At 40.8% G+C, this 21,688-nt stretch overlaps 1 protein-coding gene across 1 annotated transcript in view; it reads right to left on the reverse strand.

Annotated features, from left to right (window-relative positions):
• Positions 1-21,688, reverse strand: part of ATP13A5 (ATPase 13A5) — a 104,153-nt gene that overhangs the window by 48,604 nt on the left and 33,861 nt on the right. The window contains exons 9-14 of the mRNA XM_016942516.4: positions 20,655-20,783; positions 11,643-11,813; positions 10,465-10,622; positions 7,842-8,030; positions 3,725-3,786; positions 1,593-1,743 (exon numbers count right to left, since the gene is read on the reverse strand). Coding sequence (XP_016798005.1) covers positions 1,593-1,743; positions 3,725-3,786; positions 7,842-8,030; positions 10,465-10,622; positions 11,643-11,813; positions 20,655-20,783 — 860 coding nt within the window. The remainder of the gene's footprint in view (positions 1-1,592; positions 1,744-3,724; positions 3,787-7,841; positions 8,031-10,464; positions 10,623-11,642; positions 11,814-20,654; positions 20,784-21,688) is intronic.

Below are 21,688 nucleotides of genomic sequence, written 5' to 3' on the forward strand. Positions count from 1 at the left end.
TCTGACTTCCCTTCAAATGCTAAAATTCTTGACAGTCTAAAAGGACAGTTTCCCTCCTCTGTATGTGGAGTGGAAGGTTCCCAGTTACCAAAAGATACTCAAGACAGCTTCTGACACAGCTTTAAACTCAGTGAAAAATCGTGCATTTTTATGCTTTGTTTGGGATGGATACAACTATTCTTACAGATGGTTCTTACAGAGCTAATACTAAAGATTTATATTCCCAAACAAGTATGTTATTTGTAAAGACAGATCAGCCCTCCTATAATGGAGAGGGGGATGTAGTTAGGGCCAGGACCAAAGCCAGATATAAAATGACCCTGCACAACTCATCACCGTGTCAATCCCAATGATTCTGTTAAGGACACTGCTTATAGTCAATACACTGATTCCTCTCCATTGAGATCCAGAGAATTGGTCACTATGTCAAATGTTTTTCCACAGCAAATGCTCTATTTTAACTTGCTGGTATCAGAAGTTTCCCTTTTTACCAGGTTTCCTCTTTCATTGATTTGCCCTCTAGAAAGCTAAAATTTCCCTATTATACATCTTTGTATTAGCTTCTTTGTTAGGTGTGCTTTGTTTCCCTGCAATCATTTGTTCCCATTCTTTTGCAGCTATGTTTAACTGCTGTACTGTATTTTATACATCATTGGACATAGCTTTAGGATGTTCTTTGGAGGCAGCAGGATGTAATTAACTAACCAGTTAATTAGTGAACACCCTCTACTTGTTTGGCTCTTCATTGTGCTCAAAGCCCCTTTAGATTCATAGTCTCAGTGCTCAAAAGTCCGTGAATGAGGCATTATTACCCCAAACGTACAGATGAGGTCACAGACTCAGTCCTGGCTCTGGCTTTGTGATCACACAGCTGGAGAGTGGTGAAATGCAGAGGGTTTTCCACTATGGCAGCCTTCAGGATGGGTTTATATCCTTCCGTTTTCATTCACACTCAGCTCAGGAGATTGAACCAGTTGGAATGCAGTCCTCCAGTTTGGTGTCTAGACTTATGCTTTACAATACACAGTCGCCACCAGCCACTTGTGGCTATTTAAATGTAAACTATTTAAAATTAAATCAGATTAAAAATTCAGTTTCTCAGTTGCAGAGCCACATTTCAAGGGCTGAGTAGCCACATATGGCTCGTGGCTGCTCTACCAGAGAACACTGCTTTTGACTACTGTTTCTCTGATAGTGTTTTGGAAAACACTGATGTTTTGGAGAACATGCTGGGTTATGGGTGTCAGTAAGGTTTTTGAGGTCAGATAGGTTTGGTAAATGCTGCATTTCATATTCCCTCTTGAATATTCACAAAACACCACAGTATATTAAAGAAATCAGGCAGTCAAGAAATGAGTTTAACTTTGTTTAAACAACAATTCCCAAGTTTGTTCAATAATGGACGCCTATTTCATGGAGCAACCATTAACAGAGTTCTTTGGGGCACAGGTTGGGAAGTTCTGGTAGTGTTACACGCTCATACATACATTATTATGAACCTTCTCCGTGTTTTAACAAAAATTAGAAAAGCTTCAGCACTCCCAGTAAAGATTTCCTCAGATTCTCATCTTTCCATTAAACTATCACCTTACCCAGGCAGTGCCCTCAAACATTTTGAGGTCCAGAGGGTCTCCCTGGATGGTCCCATTGAGAAGGATCAGAGAGTGGCAGCTGGCCATGGCCGCACACAGTGGGCCCCATGGCACAGCCTGGCCCGAGGCAAAGCTGTGGGCTTCCTGGAAGCTGGTAGAGAAGGTAATGTTAAAGTCTTTGATAAAATCATTTTGCACATTCTGTCCCTTAAATCTTACTAAAGTGGAGCTCCAAACACCTAACGTTCATGCTCAGAACCTTCCCATGGCTCCCTATGCTCCAAATGATAAAGTCCAAACCCCTTAGCCTGGTATTCAAAGTCCTGTCCACTTTGGATCTACCTTACCTTACAGTGTCCACTCCTACTAATGTCCTTTATGCCCTGTACTCTAGATCCACATTAAACTTCTCGCTATTGCTATGCTTGTCCAGAGACTTCTCTGCCCTTAAGCCCCTGCCCACTTGGTTTCTTTATTTTTTAAACAGGGTGTTTTGCCTACAGAGTTATCTTTATATAAACATTTCTTTGAGTTGGATATGAATTTTGTTCTCAACAGAATTTGCCACTGGCCAATCAATAACATAGTTTCAGAGGCTTTGGATAGAATTGCAAGGACTTTTTTCATATTACTTGAAGCCAGCCCACATAATGGCAGCATTGTGGGAAGGCACTGAACAGGCAGCTGGGAGTCATACCTGCAAACTCTGCAGAGCTGTCTGCAGAAAGCCACACAGCCTAGGCAAGAAGTCTCTAGGGCTACTTAGGGAGCAGGAAATTAGGGATAGGAAAGAAGGCTGCATGGATGCGGAAGCGTTTTTCACGACTCAGCCCTTTAGAGTTTGCCCCTACTTCCTGAAGCACCCTGGACATCCCACCTCTAAAGCCTGTTTTTCTCTTTGATAATACAAACTGGTATCTTGTACCTTCCTCTCTTCCCACCTTACAGCTGAATAGTGATTGTGTCTAGTTGTTTCTAGTCTCCGAAAACCTTCAGAGTACCAGAGACAAGGGAGGAACATGGAGGGGTGGAAACTGCGGACATCTTTTTTCCCTTTCACTGCTCTGGCCAATAGATTCCTTGCCTGTCTGGACGAAGGGCTGGCCGGGACATCTGAGCACCAGGAGCAGAGACACATCAGTAGGGTTAAAGCTCAGGTGTTCCTTGTCACCCAGTCCAGGGTATCTTCTGCAACATCACACTGCTTGTCTGCTGTTACCTTGTGCCATGCTTTACCTGGCCCCTTCGTCATCTTGGGAGTCCCCTGCAAAGTGTCTTCTGTCACTGACAGCAGCCTCAGCCACTGTTGGCACCAAAATAGGGTACTCAGAGCTTAAGAGCAGAGGCCATCACCGCTCAAATTGAGAAGGCAAGTCTTAGCCCATAGGGAAGGAGCTAGAAGCCACAGGGAGATACCATGAGGAGATTCACCCTCCGGGGACCCTCTTTCCCTTCTGTAGCTCTTTCTGGAGTAGACATCTATGTGATTGTCCTCTCCTCTCCCTAGTGCCAGCTTTTAGCCCACAGCTGTAAAAACTCTAGCCGCACGTCCCTCAAAACCTATCTGAAGTGCCATCTCCTTCAGGTGGCTTTCTTTGATTCACTAAATTTCAAAATTAATTTGTCTTTACCCACCATGTAATTATATAAAAGTCAGGACTTTGTGTTATATCAAATAATCTCCATTTCTTCTTCTCCATTCTGACATTTCTGCCTTAATAGTAACAATTTTCATGGCCTGTGTTGTACATCAAAGGTGGGTGTATTTGCACCTTTTTATCCCGCTAGACTGTGAAACACCACCTGCCTGCACTAGCCACCCAGGAAGTTTTGTAGTTTTTAATTAAGCATGGTCTTCATTTCGCTCTTTTTTCTCTGTTTTATTCATTTAGTTCCTTAATTATCCACCTCATCCTACTCCATTTTTCATGGAGATTTTGAAGACCTACTTTTCCTTTCTCATTCTGAAATTAGAATTCATTTAAGCAAGTTAGAATAACTAGGAACTAGTTCCAGCCAACTATTGTATATATTTTATGTGACATTCATCCCTTAACACCCAAAAGATGGATTTCAGTATCATCCAGGTAACTCCACCAAACACACCTTCCATTTTCACATAAGAGGCCTACCAGTTGTCAGCAGTAGGGACAGTCCCCCAGAGGTCCAGCCCATCTTCAGTGAGAGTGCCAGTCTGAATAAAAATTAAAAGCAATATTAGCATAAGATTTAAAGCTTTTAATTATATAGTAATTTAAACAAAACCCAAGCTTCTAAGATATTATGGTAGATCCAGTAGTCTAAATACCTTGTTTATAAGTACCAAATTTTAAATCAGAGAGGAGTACCCACAAGAAAAATTAAGCAGGTGCTACATGATCCCCAAAAGACCATGTCGATAATTAGGTGATTTCAGTTACTAATGATGAGGAAAAAATGAAAGTGTTTTGTTTTGGTTTGGTTTGTGTATTGCTATGACCGTTGCTGCTGTTAATCAGGAGAGGTTCAGTACAAGAATCAGCTCGAGTCTGACTTTTAGTTGTCACCTGCTATCTCGCTGAAGCAGAGCTCATTTTTTTTTGTTCATTTTCAAGACTGTTCAGTTCACAGTTTGCCATCTGGTTCACAGTAATTTTCTAAAAATATGGGTGACACAGTGACTGTCCAGATTGATAATGAAATGTTGATAAAGGGCTTTGAGACTACAGAGAGAAAGTAAATGCTAATAATAAATATTAATTAATGCCCATAAGTGGATTTTATTGTTAGATCAAGGGGAAAATAGTTCAGAGATTTGATTCGCCATACTATGGGAGAGTATTTGTTAGATAATGAAACAGAGAAAGAAAAATGGAGCCGAGTACTATCACAGCACTTTTAATGTCCTCATTGCTTCACAGGTGTTGATGAATTACATACTCTGGTGTCTTGATGCAGTAGGCTAACAGTTTTAGGCCTGCTTAACACCCTGAGTAAGTGAGTTGGCTACAGCTAGCTGCTTCAGCACTGCCAGGGCCCACCAGAGCTTTACCAAGCATGGCAGAATACCCTGTTTCAACACTAAGATCCAAGTCTCTGACACTACTTTTCAAGCCTATCTCTATAGAAGTCACTGAATTTTCTAGTTTTCTATAAAATGGCAACCTCCGTCATTATAGCACATCCATTAGCATAATGCTTTACAGGAAAGTGTTTACAATGCTTTCCATTTCACAACTGAGTTAACAGGGTGGAGGCAGGTTAGAGGTGAAATGAGGAGCCTAATGTCATAGTGGCCTGTAGGTTGGAGAGGCAGAACCAGAATCCAGCCCTTCTGGAGTCTTCCACCAAACTAGAAAATGTTAAGTGAATCATACAGGGTATGTGGAAAGACAAAGCTCTTTCTGGGTTTCTAGATTAAATAATTAAGAAAACTTTGTTTCATTCATTTATTTGAACTTCACAAAGAAGGCGCTAACACACGAGTGAATTATTTCTTAAACAACAACTTTTTGAAAAAGAGCTATTTGTTTCATTTCTCTCCTGCATTTTATAAAGGACTCTACCATGTTCGGTTTCCAAATCCCCTCAAGTTGTTGCATTTCAAAAACAGTTTGCAACTTAATTCAAACTGATATGTTTTCCTGATGATGTTTTTAAACATCAATATTTTGAACATGAAAACAGAGATGATACTGCAGCAAAACAGAAATTAGATTATGTTATCTCTCTATGAAAATGACCCCTAAACAATAAAACTAACCATAAATAGAGAAAACTAAATTATAGTTGAGGTTCTAAGGGGAATAAGATAGAAAGAGAAAACCTCTTAGCATAAATACAAGCCCAGGCTTGGGCTGAATTGAATAAAAAGAAAGAACTTGTCTTGCAGAAGTTATAACAAACCAATAGAAAATAGAAATATATATGAGAACAAATGGACTCAGAAGCCCAGTGACAGAAATCTCCGAAACTGGAAATAACACTAGATGAAAATTCAATTAATGGCAGAGTGCTTTATTCCAACATGATGGTGATAGAATTTTATAATGTGAAAGCTGGAAAGAAACTCAGAGACAATTGTGGTTGAATCTGCTTTTCTTAAAAAGTCACACAGAGATGGGCCGGGCACGGTGACTCACGCCTGTAATCCCAGCACTTTGGGAGGCCGAGGAGGGTGGATCACGAGGTCAAGAGATCAAGACCATCCTGGCCAACATGTTGAAACCCCGTCTCTACTAAAAATACAAAAATTAGCTGGGCATGGTGGTGCACGCCTGTAATCCCAGCTACTCGGGAGGCTGAGGAGAATCACTTGAACCCAGGATGCGGAGGCTGTAGTGAGCTGAGATTGCACCACTGCACTCCAGCCTGGTGACAGAGCGAGACTCCATCTCAAAAGAAAAAATAAAAGGTCACACAAAGACTTAGTACCAAATTCTGGGTCAGATTTCTCATTTTGCCAAATTTCAATCAAGAGTTTTTGCACTGTCACGTGTCATCATGCCCTGCAGAGTTTGACCAAGGACACCTAAAAGCAGCCTCACAGACAGCCTGGCAGGTGAGGACATGAGGATGTGGAGGGAGAGGTTTTATACAGGAAATAAAATGAACAGCCTCGGGAAAAATTAATTTTAGAAACAGTTGAATATGTAATGAACATATTTCATAAGTCTCCCTCTTATATTCCAGACACGAGTGAGGCTCATGAGGAAGTAACAGGAATCCCTGTTACAGAACTTCCAAGGGGGTGTTATTTGGCCCTGAATCTAAAATGAAGTTAACCTTGTCGGTTCTTGACTGGTGGTGATCGAGAACTTTCTTTGCCAAACAAAATACAAACAGAAAGAGAACTGACATAACCTAAGAGATATACCCCTTTCACCTGGGGACCAAGCCTGGTCGAGTCTACTCATTGGAGTCACTCCCATTTGCCTTCTACTCTCCATTCTTGTCCTTTTTGTCTGGGACAAGCAATGATCTCTTCTGTTGTCCCCAGATGGCCTCTTTCTTCAGTCTTGTCTCCCTTCCATCCCATCTCCCCAGTTGCCCCTGGTGGGATAGAAAACACCTAAAGAAATGTCAGCAGTCTTCTTAAAAAGTAAAGGCTCCTATTCGGCGTCAAGACAAGGACCCACTCCTTAGCGTGGCATATGACAATTGCCCTCAACCCAGCTTCATTCTCTACCTACCAGCCCATATTCTAGCCACACCCCATGGTCCTCTGTTCCCCACATGCGGTGGGTCCCTTGTACCCCTGTGCTTGTCAGCTGCTCAGCTCTGAGCCTGGGGCTTATTCTTTCTAACAACCAAGGCTGCACCTCAAAGGTGGCCTCCAACCGCGGCAGGTAACTGTGCCCCACGCTTTCCTCAGGCCTCTATTAAACACACATCTCACAGCATGATCGCCATCTACACTCCCATTTTCCTGCTTTCTCAGCTAGACTAGAAGCTTCTCAAGGGCTAGGAATGACTCATTATGGGACTCTCTACCAGCATTGTACACAGCAGTGGCTCTCTGCCACAAAATGGCAAAGGTCCTAATAAATTATTCAAATGCACATGAATTGAAGACAAAAGGGACCCAGCCAGGCCCACTGCTTTATAGCAGTTAAACTGGCCTGTCCAAGCTGAGGGCAGGATCCAAACAGCAGGCAGCTAATGCTGAAGTCCTCCAGGTTCCCCATAGGAGACTCACGTCATGGGGGGGGGTGTCAGGACCTGCTTGGTAAACGCAGTGTTCCCCATGTGGCATATGCTCCTCCTCTGCCACCTTTCCAGGTCCCTAAGCACAGAGACAGCCTAGCCTGGAGTCACAAGCCCTGGAGGAGCAAAGGGGCAGGACAGGGTCATTGTTTCCTTCCTTCCTTTCCTTAAAAGAAGCAGAGGAGGAGAGAGGAAACAGATTCACTTATCTTCTGGACAAAACATTTCAGGAAACAGAAATGTTCTTCACATTTTCTGCCAAGTCAGTCAGTCTAAGAAGTTACACAGTAAGAGATGGTTTCAAAAAACCACAAACCAGGCACACAAATTATTAAGTTTCACAGATAAAAAATTCATGATGTGGTGGCTAAGCTGCTAACTTTAAGAGTCAGCAGAGCAGGCTCCTAGAATGTGATCTTGCACTAGCTCACTCTGTGACCTTCTCTGGCCTCAACGTTCCTATCTGTAAAATGGGAACACTGGACTAGACATTTTCTGAGGTTCTTCCCAGCTCCACCATGCCTTGAAATCATTAACGTTAAACCTGAGAAGTCTGGATCATACTTTGTCAAAGCACACGAGGTTTATTTGCCCACACATGTTGATTCTCTGTGGGGAGATACAGAAGGTTTTCTTTTTCTTCAGTCTCTTCTGAGCATACACGTTGCCTATGGTCAGGGCAGCTGGCAGCACTGGAGGGACAGTCACGGTGAGGAGGATCAGGGCCATGGTCACAGTATCTTTTGGAGGAACCTGGGAGAGGACAGACATTTTCATACAGGATAGCCCAGCACAGCAGACTGCCACCCTTCCTAGTGCCAAAGGAATGAGCACATTGTCTCCTACTGCAGAGCAGAGGAGACCTTTGATCCCTACTCCCAGTCCACCATCCCCTTTCCTGGCTCTGTTTCCCTCTACTTAGCATTCCCTCTGCCCAAGCTTGACTGTTGGCTTATGAATCTCTCTCCCCCACTAGCCTACAAACTCCTTGGGTGTAGCAGCTATGGCTTATTCATCTTTGAATCTACCTTATTGATCTCTAGATACAGAGCCTAGCGTGGGATTTAGCACAGAGGAGGTGCTCAGGACATAGATTGAATGGATGGCAATATAATTAAAAACTAGGACCAACATCCTTCCAAGATCTCAGCATATATTATTAACTACAGAGAAGCCAATATAAAATTAGCTTGCTCTCACTGGATACTAACTCTGGAGCAGGAACTGTATTAGGTTACGTATATTATTTAGTTGCTCTCTATAACAACCTTATGACGTAAATACTATTATTTTCTCCATTTAACAGGTAAGGAAACTGAGGTTTTAACAATTAAATAATTTTCCCAAGGCCACATACTAGGTAAATGACAGAAATCTGAACCCTATTCTGTCTTACTGCAGGGTACAAACCCATGACCAATATGTTTTATTATCAAGTCAATTTTGTGAACTCAGGATCCCTGGCAGGTGATATGGTTTGGCTGTGTCCCGACCCAAATCTCATCTTGAATTGTAGCTCCCCTAATTCCCACCTGTAGTAAGAGGGACCCAGTGGGAGGTAATCGAATCATGGGGGCAGTTTCCCCCATAATGTTGTCATGATTGTGAATAAGTCTCATGAGATCTGATGGTTTATAAATGGGATTTCCCCTGCACAAACTCTCTTGCCTGCCACCATGTAAGACATGTTTTGCTTCTGCTTTGCCTTCCAACCATGACTGTGAGGCCTCCCCAGCCATGTGGAACTGTGAGTCCCTTAAACCTCTTTCCTTTATAAATTGCCCAGTCTCAGGTATGTCTTTATTAGCAGCATGAGAACAGACTAATACAGCAGGTCTCCAGAGGAGGCTCACACAGTTAAGGTCAGGGATGAGGTCAAATCACAGGGTTGACTGATTGATTGTTTTGTTTTCCTCACATGCTCTAGATATTAATGATTCTACCCTCTAGAACCTCACCTATGTTTTTGTTAAATTAACCATCATTTTAGCCATAAATACTTTTTTAAGTATTGGAAACATGGGATTCAAGTTCAGTAGCAATGTCTGCTGGGACATCTTTTGCCCAATATCAATTTATCACAAAATTCATTACTCCCTTCTTTTCCCAACCACAGACACAGAAGAGTTTTGACCCTAAGGACTCAGCCTTGTCTAGCGCTGAACCAGTGCAGATAGAGGCAGCCAACAGAGCCACAGGTTCTGACCCACAAGAAGTTGGGGTCTGGGATTATTAGTCTTATTGCCTCAGTGTGTATTGGATGTTAAATTCTTCCCAGGAAACCTCATTCTCAAATACTGCCAGGGCTTCCAAGAGCTTTTTTCCTGCTTTTCTGCCCAATGCTCCAGCTCCCCAGATTAAATTGGCATACTCCCTCAAATTCCAGCCCCAGTGACCTTGACATTCTGCCTAGCTCTTCACAGGCCCCATCGTGGGCCTCTCTTGACCCAGAAATGCTCCCCGGGGAGCTATTTCAGATTGAAATAACTACTCAGCAGTTAAGTTTTGGCGTGAACATTGCCTTGAAATTCTTGTTACTATGTCTTTTCCCACCAATATTCACTGCCCACCTCTCTCTCTCACACACACACACACACAAACATACACACACAAACACACACACACACACACGCTCATTGATGCCACCAATTTGGACATTGTAATTAAGCCACTCACAGTTTTTCACCTGTTTGGATGTTTTATTCACAATTTTCTCTTCCTCCCCACCAGCTCACACTATTATGATCCCAAACTTTCTTGTTTTCTGGTTCACAGCAAAATCAGACTCTCAGGACCAGAAAGGACCTCAGAGGTCTTTAGTGACAACCCTTCCCTCCCTAGCCACCAGGCTATGACAAGGAGCATCCAAATGAAACCTGACACCCTGTAGCTTAAAGGGAAGTAGGTATCTCATGCAGTACCAGCTCTGTAAAAGTGGAAATTTAACTTCATTTCAGACCCTAACCAGAATACATGGGAAACCCACTGATTGCATAGTGTTTTAGGTATTACCTAAACACTGGGGGCAAACTAGGCATGAGAACATTTCCGCTGTCTAAGAAGCTCTTTTGGACAGTAATGATTCATAGAATGATGGGATCAAGATGTAACCTAAACCAACCCTCTGAGTTAGGTCAAGCTCTTTGCAGAATCTATACTATTGAAAAGCCTTACCCCCAGTACTTACTCCATGGTACATATATACCCCTAGGGCATAGAAAAAACCCATGACACCAAGGCAGGCCAGGAACACGATGAACTTGAAGGCATCGCTGTATAGTTTGAAGTTCAGAGGCCGAGGGTACAGGATGGATCTCACTAAGTCCCCTTTGGCTGTATTGTAACCTGCATAAAGATAATCATAGATCAAGTAAGGCTGCTTGATGGACACTTGGTCTCCTAAAAATGGCTTTACTGTCTCTGAGGAAAAGAGTAAAGTGTCCTCTAACCTGCTACCTAATCATTTTATAAGTTTTCAGGTGGTTTTCATGATTTTTAACCCTGAGCTTCCATGTAGGCCACAGGCTGAGCAATGCTCTAGTGTCTAGTGCCTGCTAACTAGTTTGAACATTTAAAAATTTTTGATATTTTTAATTTTAAAAAATCAGCTAGAACAACTAAATCATAAACCAAACTAAAGCATACAGGTATCACAGTGTAAAGTGTATTTTGCATCTGTGAATAAGTCGGGTGGCAGAAACAGAGGTCAGAAGTTAGAACAGAGAGCTAGGACCAGGTCATAGGAGGCCTTCATTGAGTCATGTCATGTAAAAGACTGGGACTCAGGAAGTGTTTGCAGAATCATCCAGATTTGGTGCCACATTTGGTATGGGAAACAAGAGGAGTTGGAGTGTTATTAAGAGACCAGCATGATGGTGATGATATTAACAGAGAAAGTCAATACAGGAGGATGAATAGTTTCAGATTCGTTGGCTTTAACTGGTCTAGAGGGCACCCAGGTGGAGTTCTTTATTACTGAGTTTGACATACAGCCTAGCAAGCAACTCTTTGAAAGGAAAAAATCCTCATAGTCGTAGTGGCTGAAATTGTTTTTTGGTAATCACTCAGAGGAGGTGTCAAGGGAGATAGAAGCAGCGTGTGGTCACAAGCAAAAAGAAGAGCATAGTTTTACCTTTGACAAATTTTACTTCACCTACACATACCCTTCATCACATAGAAGGGTTTTACCAATAAACCATTTAATTAAAAATAGTGACACTTTAGAATAATAAGGGTCTGTTTGGAAAAAAGCATGTTGTTACTACCAGAATGTGGCAAACTCCATAATCCTAAACTAAATTTCCCTAATCCGACTCTCCCCATGTTCAAGCATGAATTAAACTTACAAAAGTGGAATCCACTAACCTGTTTGCAAAACGACTGCTCGTACAGGCCCTTGCCCAGAGGGCTTGACCTGGATAACTTCTGTTCCACAGAAAAGGATGTGTTTCCTATAATCCTCCAAACTGTGACATTTCCAAGGCATAGTGTTCTCCATCTGGGGCAATGGTGTCTTTGTAACAGGTATACTTTCTCCTAAAGAGGATTGTATTTTGTTGAATCTATGTAAGCTCAGGTAGTTGGTCAGAACTGGTGCATGCCAGTTTCAAGAAATTATACAAACCACAACTAATCCGGTCTTAATGCCCATCCCATGAGTCAGATGACTGTTCATAGAGATGCTGGTGGTACAAGCAATGGTAGACTTGATTCTATTGCAAATATTTAGATTAGATCTGCCTATCTATCCTATACCTGGCCTGCATGGTTTGTTGTCATAATTTTAAAAGCAGCCTATTATAGATGAATTATCACTGAATCATTCTCCCAAGTATTCATTAAGCCCAGCACTATTTTAGGCAATGAAGGAGCTTTCCAGCACGTGAATAGTAATTACTATTTGCTTTACATTCACTCATTTATTCATTTGTTTATTCATTCACCCATTCATTCAACTATTTTACTTATTCTGTTCCAGGAACTGTGCTAGGTGCTAGGAATATGATGAACAAGAGAGACAGAAATCTTGCCCTCATAAGCTCATGGAGCAAGGTGAGAAAATAGTAGTTATTCCACATCATTTTCAGATGGAGCCCATCCAAGTCCCATTTTTATCATCTCACTCTTTTGCTCAAAATCCTTAGCCTTTTCCATTGCCACTACTGAATAAAGACCAAACTCTCCTGCTAGATTGTCAAAGCCTACCATGATTCAAACATCATTGCCTGACATTCCCCTACAAAAGCTCCAGCTCAAGTAGGCCACTTGCATTTCCTTTTATTGGCCCCCATTCTTTGCAGGTAGCACTTTTTTTCCTTTCCCTGGTGGCTATAAGACAGAATATTTAAGGTACAAAGAAATCAGCTCAGAGTTCAAAAAGGATACATTTCAGAGACAAAATAAAGATGTTAATAATAACTTTTGGCTCCAAGATTTAAAGAGTATTAGAATGAATTTAAAATTCCATCAGTTTTTTACTAAATGTTCAATTAGCAAGATAACTTGTCATATTTCTAATTTGGAAATAGTATTATATCAATCATAGTTATACAAATTTAGGTCTCATCTCTCTTTCTAGGTCATAACTGGGAACAAGAACTTTGACATATATAAATTTGTATACTCTTCATTTTCCTAGTGATATGTAATAGGTTCAAAACACATAGTTTTTTCTTTTTTTTATTCTACTTTATATTCTAGGGTACATGTGCACAACATGCAGGTTTGTTACGTATGTATACATGTGCCATGTTGGTGTGCTGCACCTATTAAATCGTAATTTACATTAGGTTTATCTCCTAATGCTATCCCTCCCCACTCCCCCCACTCCACGACAGGCCCCGGTGTGTGATGTTCCCCTTCCTGTGTCCAAGTGTTCTCACTGTTCAATTCCCACCTATGAGTGAGAACATGTGGTGTTTGGTTTTTTGTCCTTGAGATAGTTGCTGAGAATGATGGTTTCCAGCTTCATCCATGTCTCTACAAAGGACATGAACTCATCTGTTTTTATGGCTGCATAGTATTCCATGGTGTATATGTGCCACATTAATCCATTCTATCATTGACGGACACTTGGGTTGGTTCCAAGTCTTTGCTATTGTGAATAGTGCCACAATAAACATACGTGTGCATGTGTCTTTATAGCAGCGTGATTTATAATCCTTTGGGTATACACCCAGTAATGGGATGGCTGGGTCACATGGTAGTTCTGGTTCTAGATCCTTGAGGAATCGCCACACTGTCTTCCACAATGGTTGAACTAATTTACACTCCCACCAACAGTGTAAAAGTGTTCCTATTTCTCCACATCCTCTCCAGCACCTGTTGTTTCCTGACTTTTTAATGATTGCCATTCTAACTGGTGTGAGATGGTATCTCATTGTGGTTTTGATTTGCATTTCTCTGATGGCCAGTGATGATGAGCATTTTTTCATGTGTCTGTTGGCTGCGTAAATGTCTTCTTTTGAGAAGTGTCTGTTCATATCCTTCACCCACTTTTTGATGGGGTTGTTTGTTTTTTTCTTGTAAATTTGTTTGAGTTCTTTGTAGATTCTGGATATTAGCCCTTTGTCAGATGAGTAGGTTGCAAAAATTTTCCCCCATTCTGTAGGTTGCCTGTTCACTCTGATGGTAGTTTCTTTTGCTGTGCAGAAGCTCTTTAGTTTAATTAGATCCCATTTGTCAATTTTGGCTTTTATTGCCATTGCTTTTGGTGTTTTAGACATGAAGTCCTTGCCCATGCCTATGTCCTGAATGGTATTGCCTAGGTTTTCTTCTAGGGTTTTTATGGTTTTAGGTCTAACATTTAAGACTTTAATCCATCTTGAATTAATTTTTGTATAAGGTGTAAGGAAGGGATCCAATTTCAGCTTTCTACATATGGCTAGCCAGTTTTCCCAGCACCATTTATTAAATAGGGAATCCTTTCCCCATTGCTTGTTTTTCTCAGGTTTGTCAAAGATCAGATGGTTGTAGATGTGTGGTATTCTTTCTGAGGGCTCTGTTCTTTTCCATTGGTCTATGTCTCTGTTTTGGTACCAGTACCATGCTGTTTTGGTTACTGTAGCCTTGTAGTATAGTTTGAAGTCAGGTAGCATGATGCCTCCAGCTTCATTATTTTGGCTTAGGATTGTCTTGGCAATGTGGGCTCTTTTTTTGGTTCCATATGAACTTTAAGTAGTTTTTTCCAATTCTGTGTAGAAAGTCATTGGTAGCTTGATGGGGATGGCATTGTATCTATAAATTACCTTGGGCAGTATGGCCATTTTCACAATGTTGATTCTTCCTATCCATGAGCGTGGAATGTTCTTCCATTTGTTTGTGTCCTCTTTTATTTCATTGAGCAGTGGTTTGTAGTTCTCCTTGAAGAGGTCCTTCACATCCCTTGTAAGTTGGATTCCTAGGTATTTTATTCTCTTTGAAGCAATTGTGAATGGGAGTTCACTCATGATTTGGCTCTCTGTTATTGGTGTATAAGAATGCTTGTGATTTGTGCACATTGATTTTGTATCCTGAGACTTTGCTGAATTTGCTTATCAGCTTAAGGAGATTTTGTGCTGAGATGATGGGGTTTTCTAAATATACAATCATGTCATCTGCAAACAGGGACAATTTTACTTCCTCTTTTTCTAATTGAATACCCTTTATTTCTTTCTCCTGCCTGATTGCCCTGGCCAGAACTTCCAACACTATGTTGAATAGGAGTGGTGAGAGAGGGCATCCCTGTCTTGTGCCAGTTTTCAAAGGGAATGCTTCCAGTTTTTGCCCATTCAGTATGATATTGGCTGTGGGTTTGTCATAGATAGCTCTTATTATTTTGAGATACGTCCCATCAATACCTAATTTATTGAAAGTTTTTAGCATGAAGGGCTGTTGAATTTTATGGAAGGACTTTTCTGCATCTCTTGAGATAATCATGTGGGTTTTGTCTTTGGTTCTGTTTATATGCTGGATTACATTTATTCATTTGCATATGTTGAACCAGCCTTGCATCCCAGGGATAAAGCCGACTTCATCATGGTGGATAAGCTTTTTGATGTGCTGCTGGATTCCGTTTGCCAGTATTTTATTGAGGATTTTTGCATCAATGTTCTTCAGGGATATTGGTCTAAAATTCTCTTTTTTTGTTGTGTCTCTGCCAGGCTTTGGTATCAGCATGATGCTGGCCTCATAAAATGAGTTAGGGAGGATTCCCTCTTTTTCTAGTGATTGGAATTGTTTCAGAAGGACTGGTACCAGCTTCTCCTTGTACCTCTAGTAGTATTCGGCAGTGAATCCGTCTGGTCCTGGACTTTTTTTGGTTGGTAGGCTATTAATTATTGCCTTAATTTCAGAGCCTGTTATTTGTCTATTCAGGGATTCAACTTCTTCCTGGTTTAGTCTTGGGAGGGTGTATGTGTCGAGGAATTTATCAATTTCTTCTAGATTTTCTAGTTTATTTGCATAGAGATGTTTATAGTATTCTCTGATGGTAGTTTGTATTTCTGTGGGATCGTTGGTGATATCCCCTTTATCATTTTTTATTGCATCTATTTTATTCTTCTCTCTTTTCTTCTTTATTAGTCTTGCTAGCAGTCTATCAATTTTGTTGATCTTTTCAAAAAATCAGCTCCCGGATTCATTGATTTTTTAAAGGGTTTTTTGTGTCTCTATTTCCTTCAGTTCTGCTCTGATCTTAGTTATTTCTTGCCTTCTGCTATCTTTTGAATGCGTTTGCTCTTGCTTCTCTAGTTCTTTTAATTGTGATGTTAGGGTGTCAATTTTAGATCTTTCCTGCTTTCTTTTGTGGGCATTTAGTGCTATAAATTTCCCTCTACACACTGCTTTAAATGTGTCCCAGAGATTCTGGTATATTGAAAACACATAGTTTTTTCAAATGCACAGATGAATTAAATAAAAACGCCCAAGTTTCTCTATGATTGGTTTTTCAAAACTCATTTTCTGCCGTGATGTATTTTTACATGCTAAGGTGTAAGAAGCTATAAAATTGTTATTAGCAATCTTGAATATTTTTCAAGAAATTCTTTTAGGCAAGTGTTGTTCCCTATGCCATTTTCTTTAAAACAATTATGATATTCATCCATTGTGTAGATGTATCAATTGCATTCTATGGCTTCATAGAAGGGTTAGAATGTTTTGACAAATCTCCAAATTATGGTACTATATTGTTTTGAAATCAGCCTTTGTAAGAGGCAAATACTTAGAGATCATTTCCTTTTTTTTTTGCTTTTGAATCACAGAATATTAATCCACAATATATACTTAGGCTAACATCAGTAAACCGTTTTCTGCACACAAAACCGATGAAACTGGAGGCCGTCATGTATTGATCAATCAGTAATGGAAGTCATTTGCAGATAATTTGTTCCAGAGATAATAGTCAGATGATTTTACAGAGAGATGGTTTTCAAGTCTCTTTTATGCTATTTGCATATTAATAAGAAGCCTCATGTTTTGGCCTTTCTGGGGAGCCCAAGAAAGGATGATTCATCTACAAAAGATGTGGGGTCCAAGGAAGCTGAAGAGAGTTTTAGAGGAAAGAACCATCATTGCTCATCATCAACTGTACATTTGGCTCCCTGTGCTGTCACGTGGAGGTTCTCTCCCTTGTCCACAAGGATCAAGATGCCTCCTCGTGGTGACAGTGTTTGAAATTCCAAGTCCTTTTAATTTATAGTTCTAGAACCATTAGACTGTAAATGTTTTGAGACCAGAGACCATTTCTCATTTAACTTGGTGACACCAATACGCAACACAGTACCTGGCACATGGTAGGCATTTCTGAGCTTTTATGGAATAAATGGTTGAACAAATAAATAAGTAAAAGGAAAGGGAGAAGGAGGATGATAAAAAGAGAGGATGAAAGGATCAAAGGAAGAGAGAAAAAGATCCGACCTATCAACTGATGATAAGCTTGTCTGACATGATATCGATGTGAGATCATCACTTAGGAAAATCCCTGCATGTCCAACTCAGGTCACTGCACTCTCTCCCCACACACATCTCAAATACATCCGCAGCTTAATGAAGAGAAGAAGAGGGAAGGGGATTGCGGCAGAGTGCATGCCACCCCTCTTCGCCATAATTATCCCTAAGAGAATGAGGAAACACTGATTACAAGCCTAGGTTCTGGGGACAAAATGCCTGTATTTAAGGCATTAAATTTATTTATTAAGACAATAGATGTCTTCTGTTTTCTTCATATAACTTATAACTGTTGAAAATTTGTGTCATTTGTATACTTTCATGTTTTCTGTCTCTGTCACTAGAATATCAGCTCCACAAGGGCAGAAATCTTATCTGCCTTGTTCACTGCTGTGTCACCTGCAGAGTTCCTGCTCCATAGTAGGGGCTAATAAATATCTGTAGAATGAGTGAATTCACAAACAAATCCAAATCTCAGCTGTGCCACTTTTAAGCTGTGTGACCTTAGGCAAATGAGTTACCCTTTCTGGGCCTCAGATTTGCCCACTCTAATAGAGTTGCAGGTTGAATGGTATAGTATATATAAAATGTTAGCACAATGCCTAATACGTATGAGAACTAAGAAAAAAAGCTATAGTGCCAAGAGATAATTTCTAAATTAACAGATTTCCCCCCCTCCCAAATGATATTCCCTTTTGTCTCCAGACTCCTCCCATTTGAGAGAAGCTAGATCTTGAAGTTGATTATTGTTTCAGGAAAGACAGCAGAAGAGAAGGACGGGGGAGTTGATCACTGGCTTTTGAGTTTTTGAAGTCCTTCATGAGTTTGATTATGGATTGAGAGACTATCTGAGAGTAAGAACAAAGTTTTTCTGCTCACCACGCCTTTCCTCTACTGCATTTCTAGCTAAATCAAAGTCCTCGTACTGGGAGTTGGAAGAGAATCCAGCGGGACTTAGATGTGGTGTGTCCCTGAGAGAAGAGGTGTGCAACACAGTAGAACACGGGGACATGCAACAAGGTTGTGGAAACAGCGCGAACAGCACCAGGATCTGCCGCCCTGTCCAGGTAAATAGGCCTCAGACAGCTCAGAGTGGAGTGGGAGCAGCAGGAAGAAGAGCTGCCCTCCATCAGACCCCTCTCCCTGATGTCTTGCACATCTTAGGACAGTCAGACAAGGGTGAGGAAGACCACCTAACTGATGGGGACAACTGTCTGACTCATATTAGATATTCACACTGGACACTTTTAAGGATGGCAAAATTTGGAACCGACATAAAAATTAAGTGTAGTTATAAAATAAAGGTAAACTTCTTGCACAGCTGAATTTATGACAATAGCATAAGGCTAAGGAGAGCAGGAGGAGAAGAGCTTACCAGAAAGTGGATACTATTGATGGGAATACCAACTAGGGAGAAAAAGGTGATGAGGCAGGAAGATGAAGTCAGCAGCTTTTTCCAGCTTAGAATTATCTTTCTCACGCCTATGGTCCTTTATATTTGGGAGCAAATGCCACCTCCAATTCTGATCCTTTCACTTGCTAGCTGAGCAGCTCTGGTCTTTTTACCTCACTCTCCTCATTTGTAAATCGGTATTCTAACAGCTCCTAGTCTAATTTGTTTTATACCATGATGAAGTGAGATATAAAAGTTATTTATAAAATGTAAGTTGCTATAGAGATGCTAGGAATATTTGATATTTTTATTCTTACATAAATAAAGACTTCTATCTATGCAAAGGACCATTTCGTACGTAGGGAAGAAATACCTAAATCATATTTGTGGACAAATTCCCTAGGAATACCTTTGCAGTTTCAGGAATCTTACCTTAATCCTCTGTTTAATCAAGATCCTTTCCACAAATATGTACATGAGTGGGAGGATCTATGTAGGCTGTGCAATAAAGTATTTAGACCATACTGGGATTTAGATCTTTCTGAAGAAGTTAACAAAAAAGAAATAATGTATTTTTGTTTCATGTGTCTGTCTCTGAAACTGTCCTCTATCGGTACTTAAGTTACACAGATATTAGTGCTGATGACTTCATTTTTCCAAAGAGGGAAACTAGAAGCCACTTGTCATTTAAGGTCATTTGGATCCATTTTGCACATTTGTTGAAAGGCAGCGTTGTTTGTCATTTCTATTCCTCTGGAACTCTCTGAGTTTTCCTGGGAATCAAGGCAAGTTCTGTACACCCGCTACAGTGAAAGGACAGAGGGCAGCCCAAGGGCAGTGAGACTTTCTGTGTTTCCTCCCCATGTCTGCTCACTGCCACACTCACACTGCTCACTGCCACACTCTCTGTTACCAATGAGAGAAGTCATTCTTCACTGTCAGGCTGCTGGGAGGTGTGAGGCAGCTGCTGTGTTTGAATGAGAAGGACAGTTTTCCTTGGGCTTGAGGTTTACAGGTCGGATACTATGGCAACGTTCTGGGTAAAAGATATGATCAGTATGCAAATCCTCATCACTATCATTATAGGACACATTTCAACACATTAAAGGAGTATTTTGTAATTATACTGAACATATTTATGTTTACTACATTTTCTTGTCTCAATTTTGAATTAAGCAGACCCATTTTAATGTAAAATCTGCTTGTGTTGAACAATTTAGGGATAGATAATGAACTCTCCCTACATTTAGGTCATGTTAAAACATTTTCCCTGTCTTTATGCCATTTGGAAACAGAAAAACTAAACAATCTGTAAGCATGAAAGACAAAGTTTCTATTTCTGTGTTGCTGTATAGTCTCTTCTTCTCTCATTACAATGTGCTGTGTATTTTAATTTTTTGCCTAAAGAATATTTTATAAGTAGTATCTTACTAATTATACAAATTCAAGTAGACTTAACAAAGTACAAATGAGAACTAGGACTGCCTGAACTATAACTAGAAGATTAGTTTCTGCTCAGTGAGATCAACAGGAATATAAAGCTAAAGAACAGAACTGTGCAATCGTCTTTACCCGAAGGTTCAACTCAAACTCCTTTCCTGTGAAACCTTGGCCTCAGTAGTTTTCTATCTATAGAGTGCAGGGTTGGATAAAACCTCTATGGCCTTCCAATTGTGGGAGTCATGGCTTTTAAGGTTGTATCTCTTTTGTACATGTGTATAAACCATTCTCATGTTTATGAAGAGATTGTGCTTCAAACTGTGTAGTGCTCTCATCCTCCTCTGAACCCAAAGCACCCTATTCACCCCACTAATTGGTCAATTAATCACATGTCATATTAAACATTTGTTTTCATTTCACATTTATTGTGACTTAATTCTTATATTGTTAAACATTTCCTGTTTGTGTATATTGTGTCTCCATATAAATGCAAAGGCTGGTTGTGTCTCCCTCACCTATCTCTGAATATCTTAGCAAGGGTCTGGTATAAGGTAGGTAAGGATATGTTGATCTGATTAGATGTCAGACAGGGAAGAGGAAGCTCCATGACAACTGCCTACCTGTAAGCATGCCTTCATTCACCACGCAGCTTCCATCAATCAAAACAGCATCACATGGCAACGAAAATTTTCCTGGAAGAATAAGAATGTCTCCGGGAACCAAGAGACGGGATTCCAGCTCCTCCAAACCTACACCAAAGCAAAGTTTCCATGAATAGCTGAACTTTTCCTGTTTTTACTTAAGAATGAAGGCAACTAAGAATCCTTATCAACCTGTTGGCCAAGAGCTACCCTACCTGTTCAACTGTTGAAGCCCCTTTTTAGTCAATTGAAAATTCCAAAAGAATCAGGATTAGGAAATTGGTTCCTGGGACTCAGAAAAGGATTAGCTAAGCAACAGGATCCCATCTTGATCCTAGTACCTGGTGTGCTTTGCCCACAGCAGATACACAAGGGCACTGGGCAAAGCAGAAGTGCAGCTTCCTGCTGTTTGCTCTCGTCTGGGTTTCTGATTCCTGTGGTACACTTTGTCTTCTTGGATTGAGGCCTTACTTAAATTGCCCAAATAACTTCTGCTGTCCCAGGGTGCAGCTCCTCGCTCCTTGCAAAAAGCCACAGCCACTCCACCTCTGACTAGCTCAGAACAGATGCCAAGTGTCCAGACAGCTATCTAAAAGCCCCATTCAGGCCCAGGTTCCAGATGGCAGTTCAAACTGTGTGATGCAGGGTCTGTTTGGGATAGTTAGACTGGGAAATAAAGGAACCTTAAGAAGGTTTACCCAGTGTTATTCAAATGAGTGACATGTGAAGGGGAGAGGGAATTGGAAGGAACCCAGACATTGGGTAAGAATGATGGAATGAGGGCTTGGGTGAGGGTAAGGCAAGCAAGATGTCCAGGGTACAAAATTTAATGAGGCCCTTGTTCTCAGGGCCCTGCAGCTGTGGGGTCAGCACTGGCATGATCTTGCCTCTTTAAATTTTCTATCTTAGAGGGCTTCTTTGCCTCACCCTTGTCCCAGTTCTGGGTTCAATCTGAAAAGATTATTTCTCCTTGACTAATAATTAAGGACAAATGAGACCAATTCCCCCCTGAA

This window comes from Pan troglodytes, chromosome 2, assembly GCF_028858775.2.
Source record: "Pan troglodytes isolate AG18354 chromosome 2, NHGRI_mPanTro3-v2.0_pri, whole genome shotgun sequence".
NCBI lineage: Eukaryota > Metazoa > Chordata > Mammalia > Primates > Hominidae > Pan > Pan troglodytes.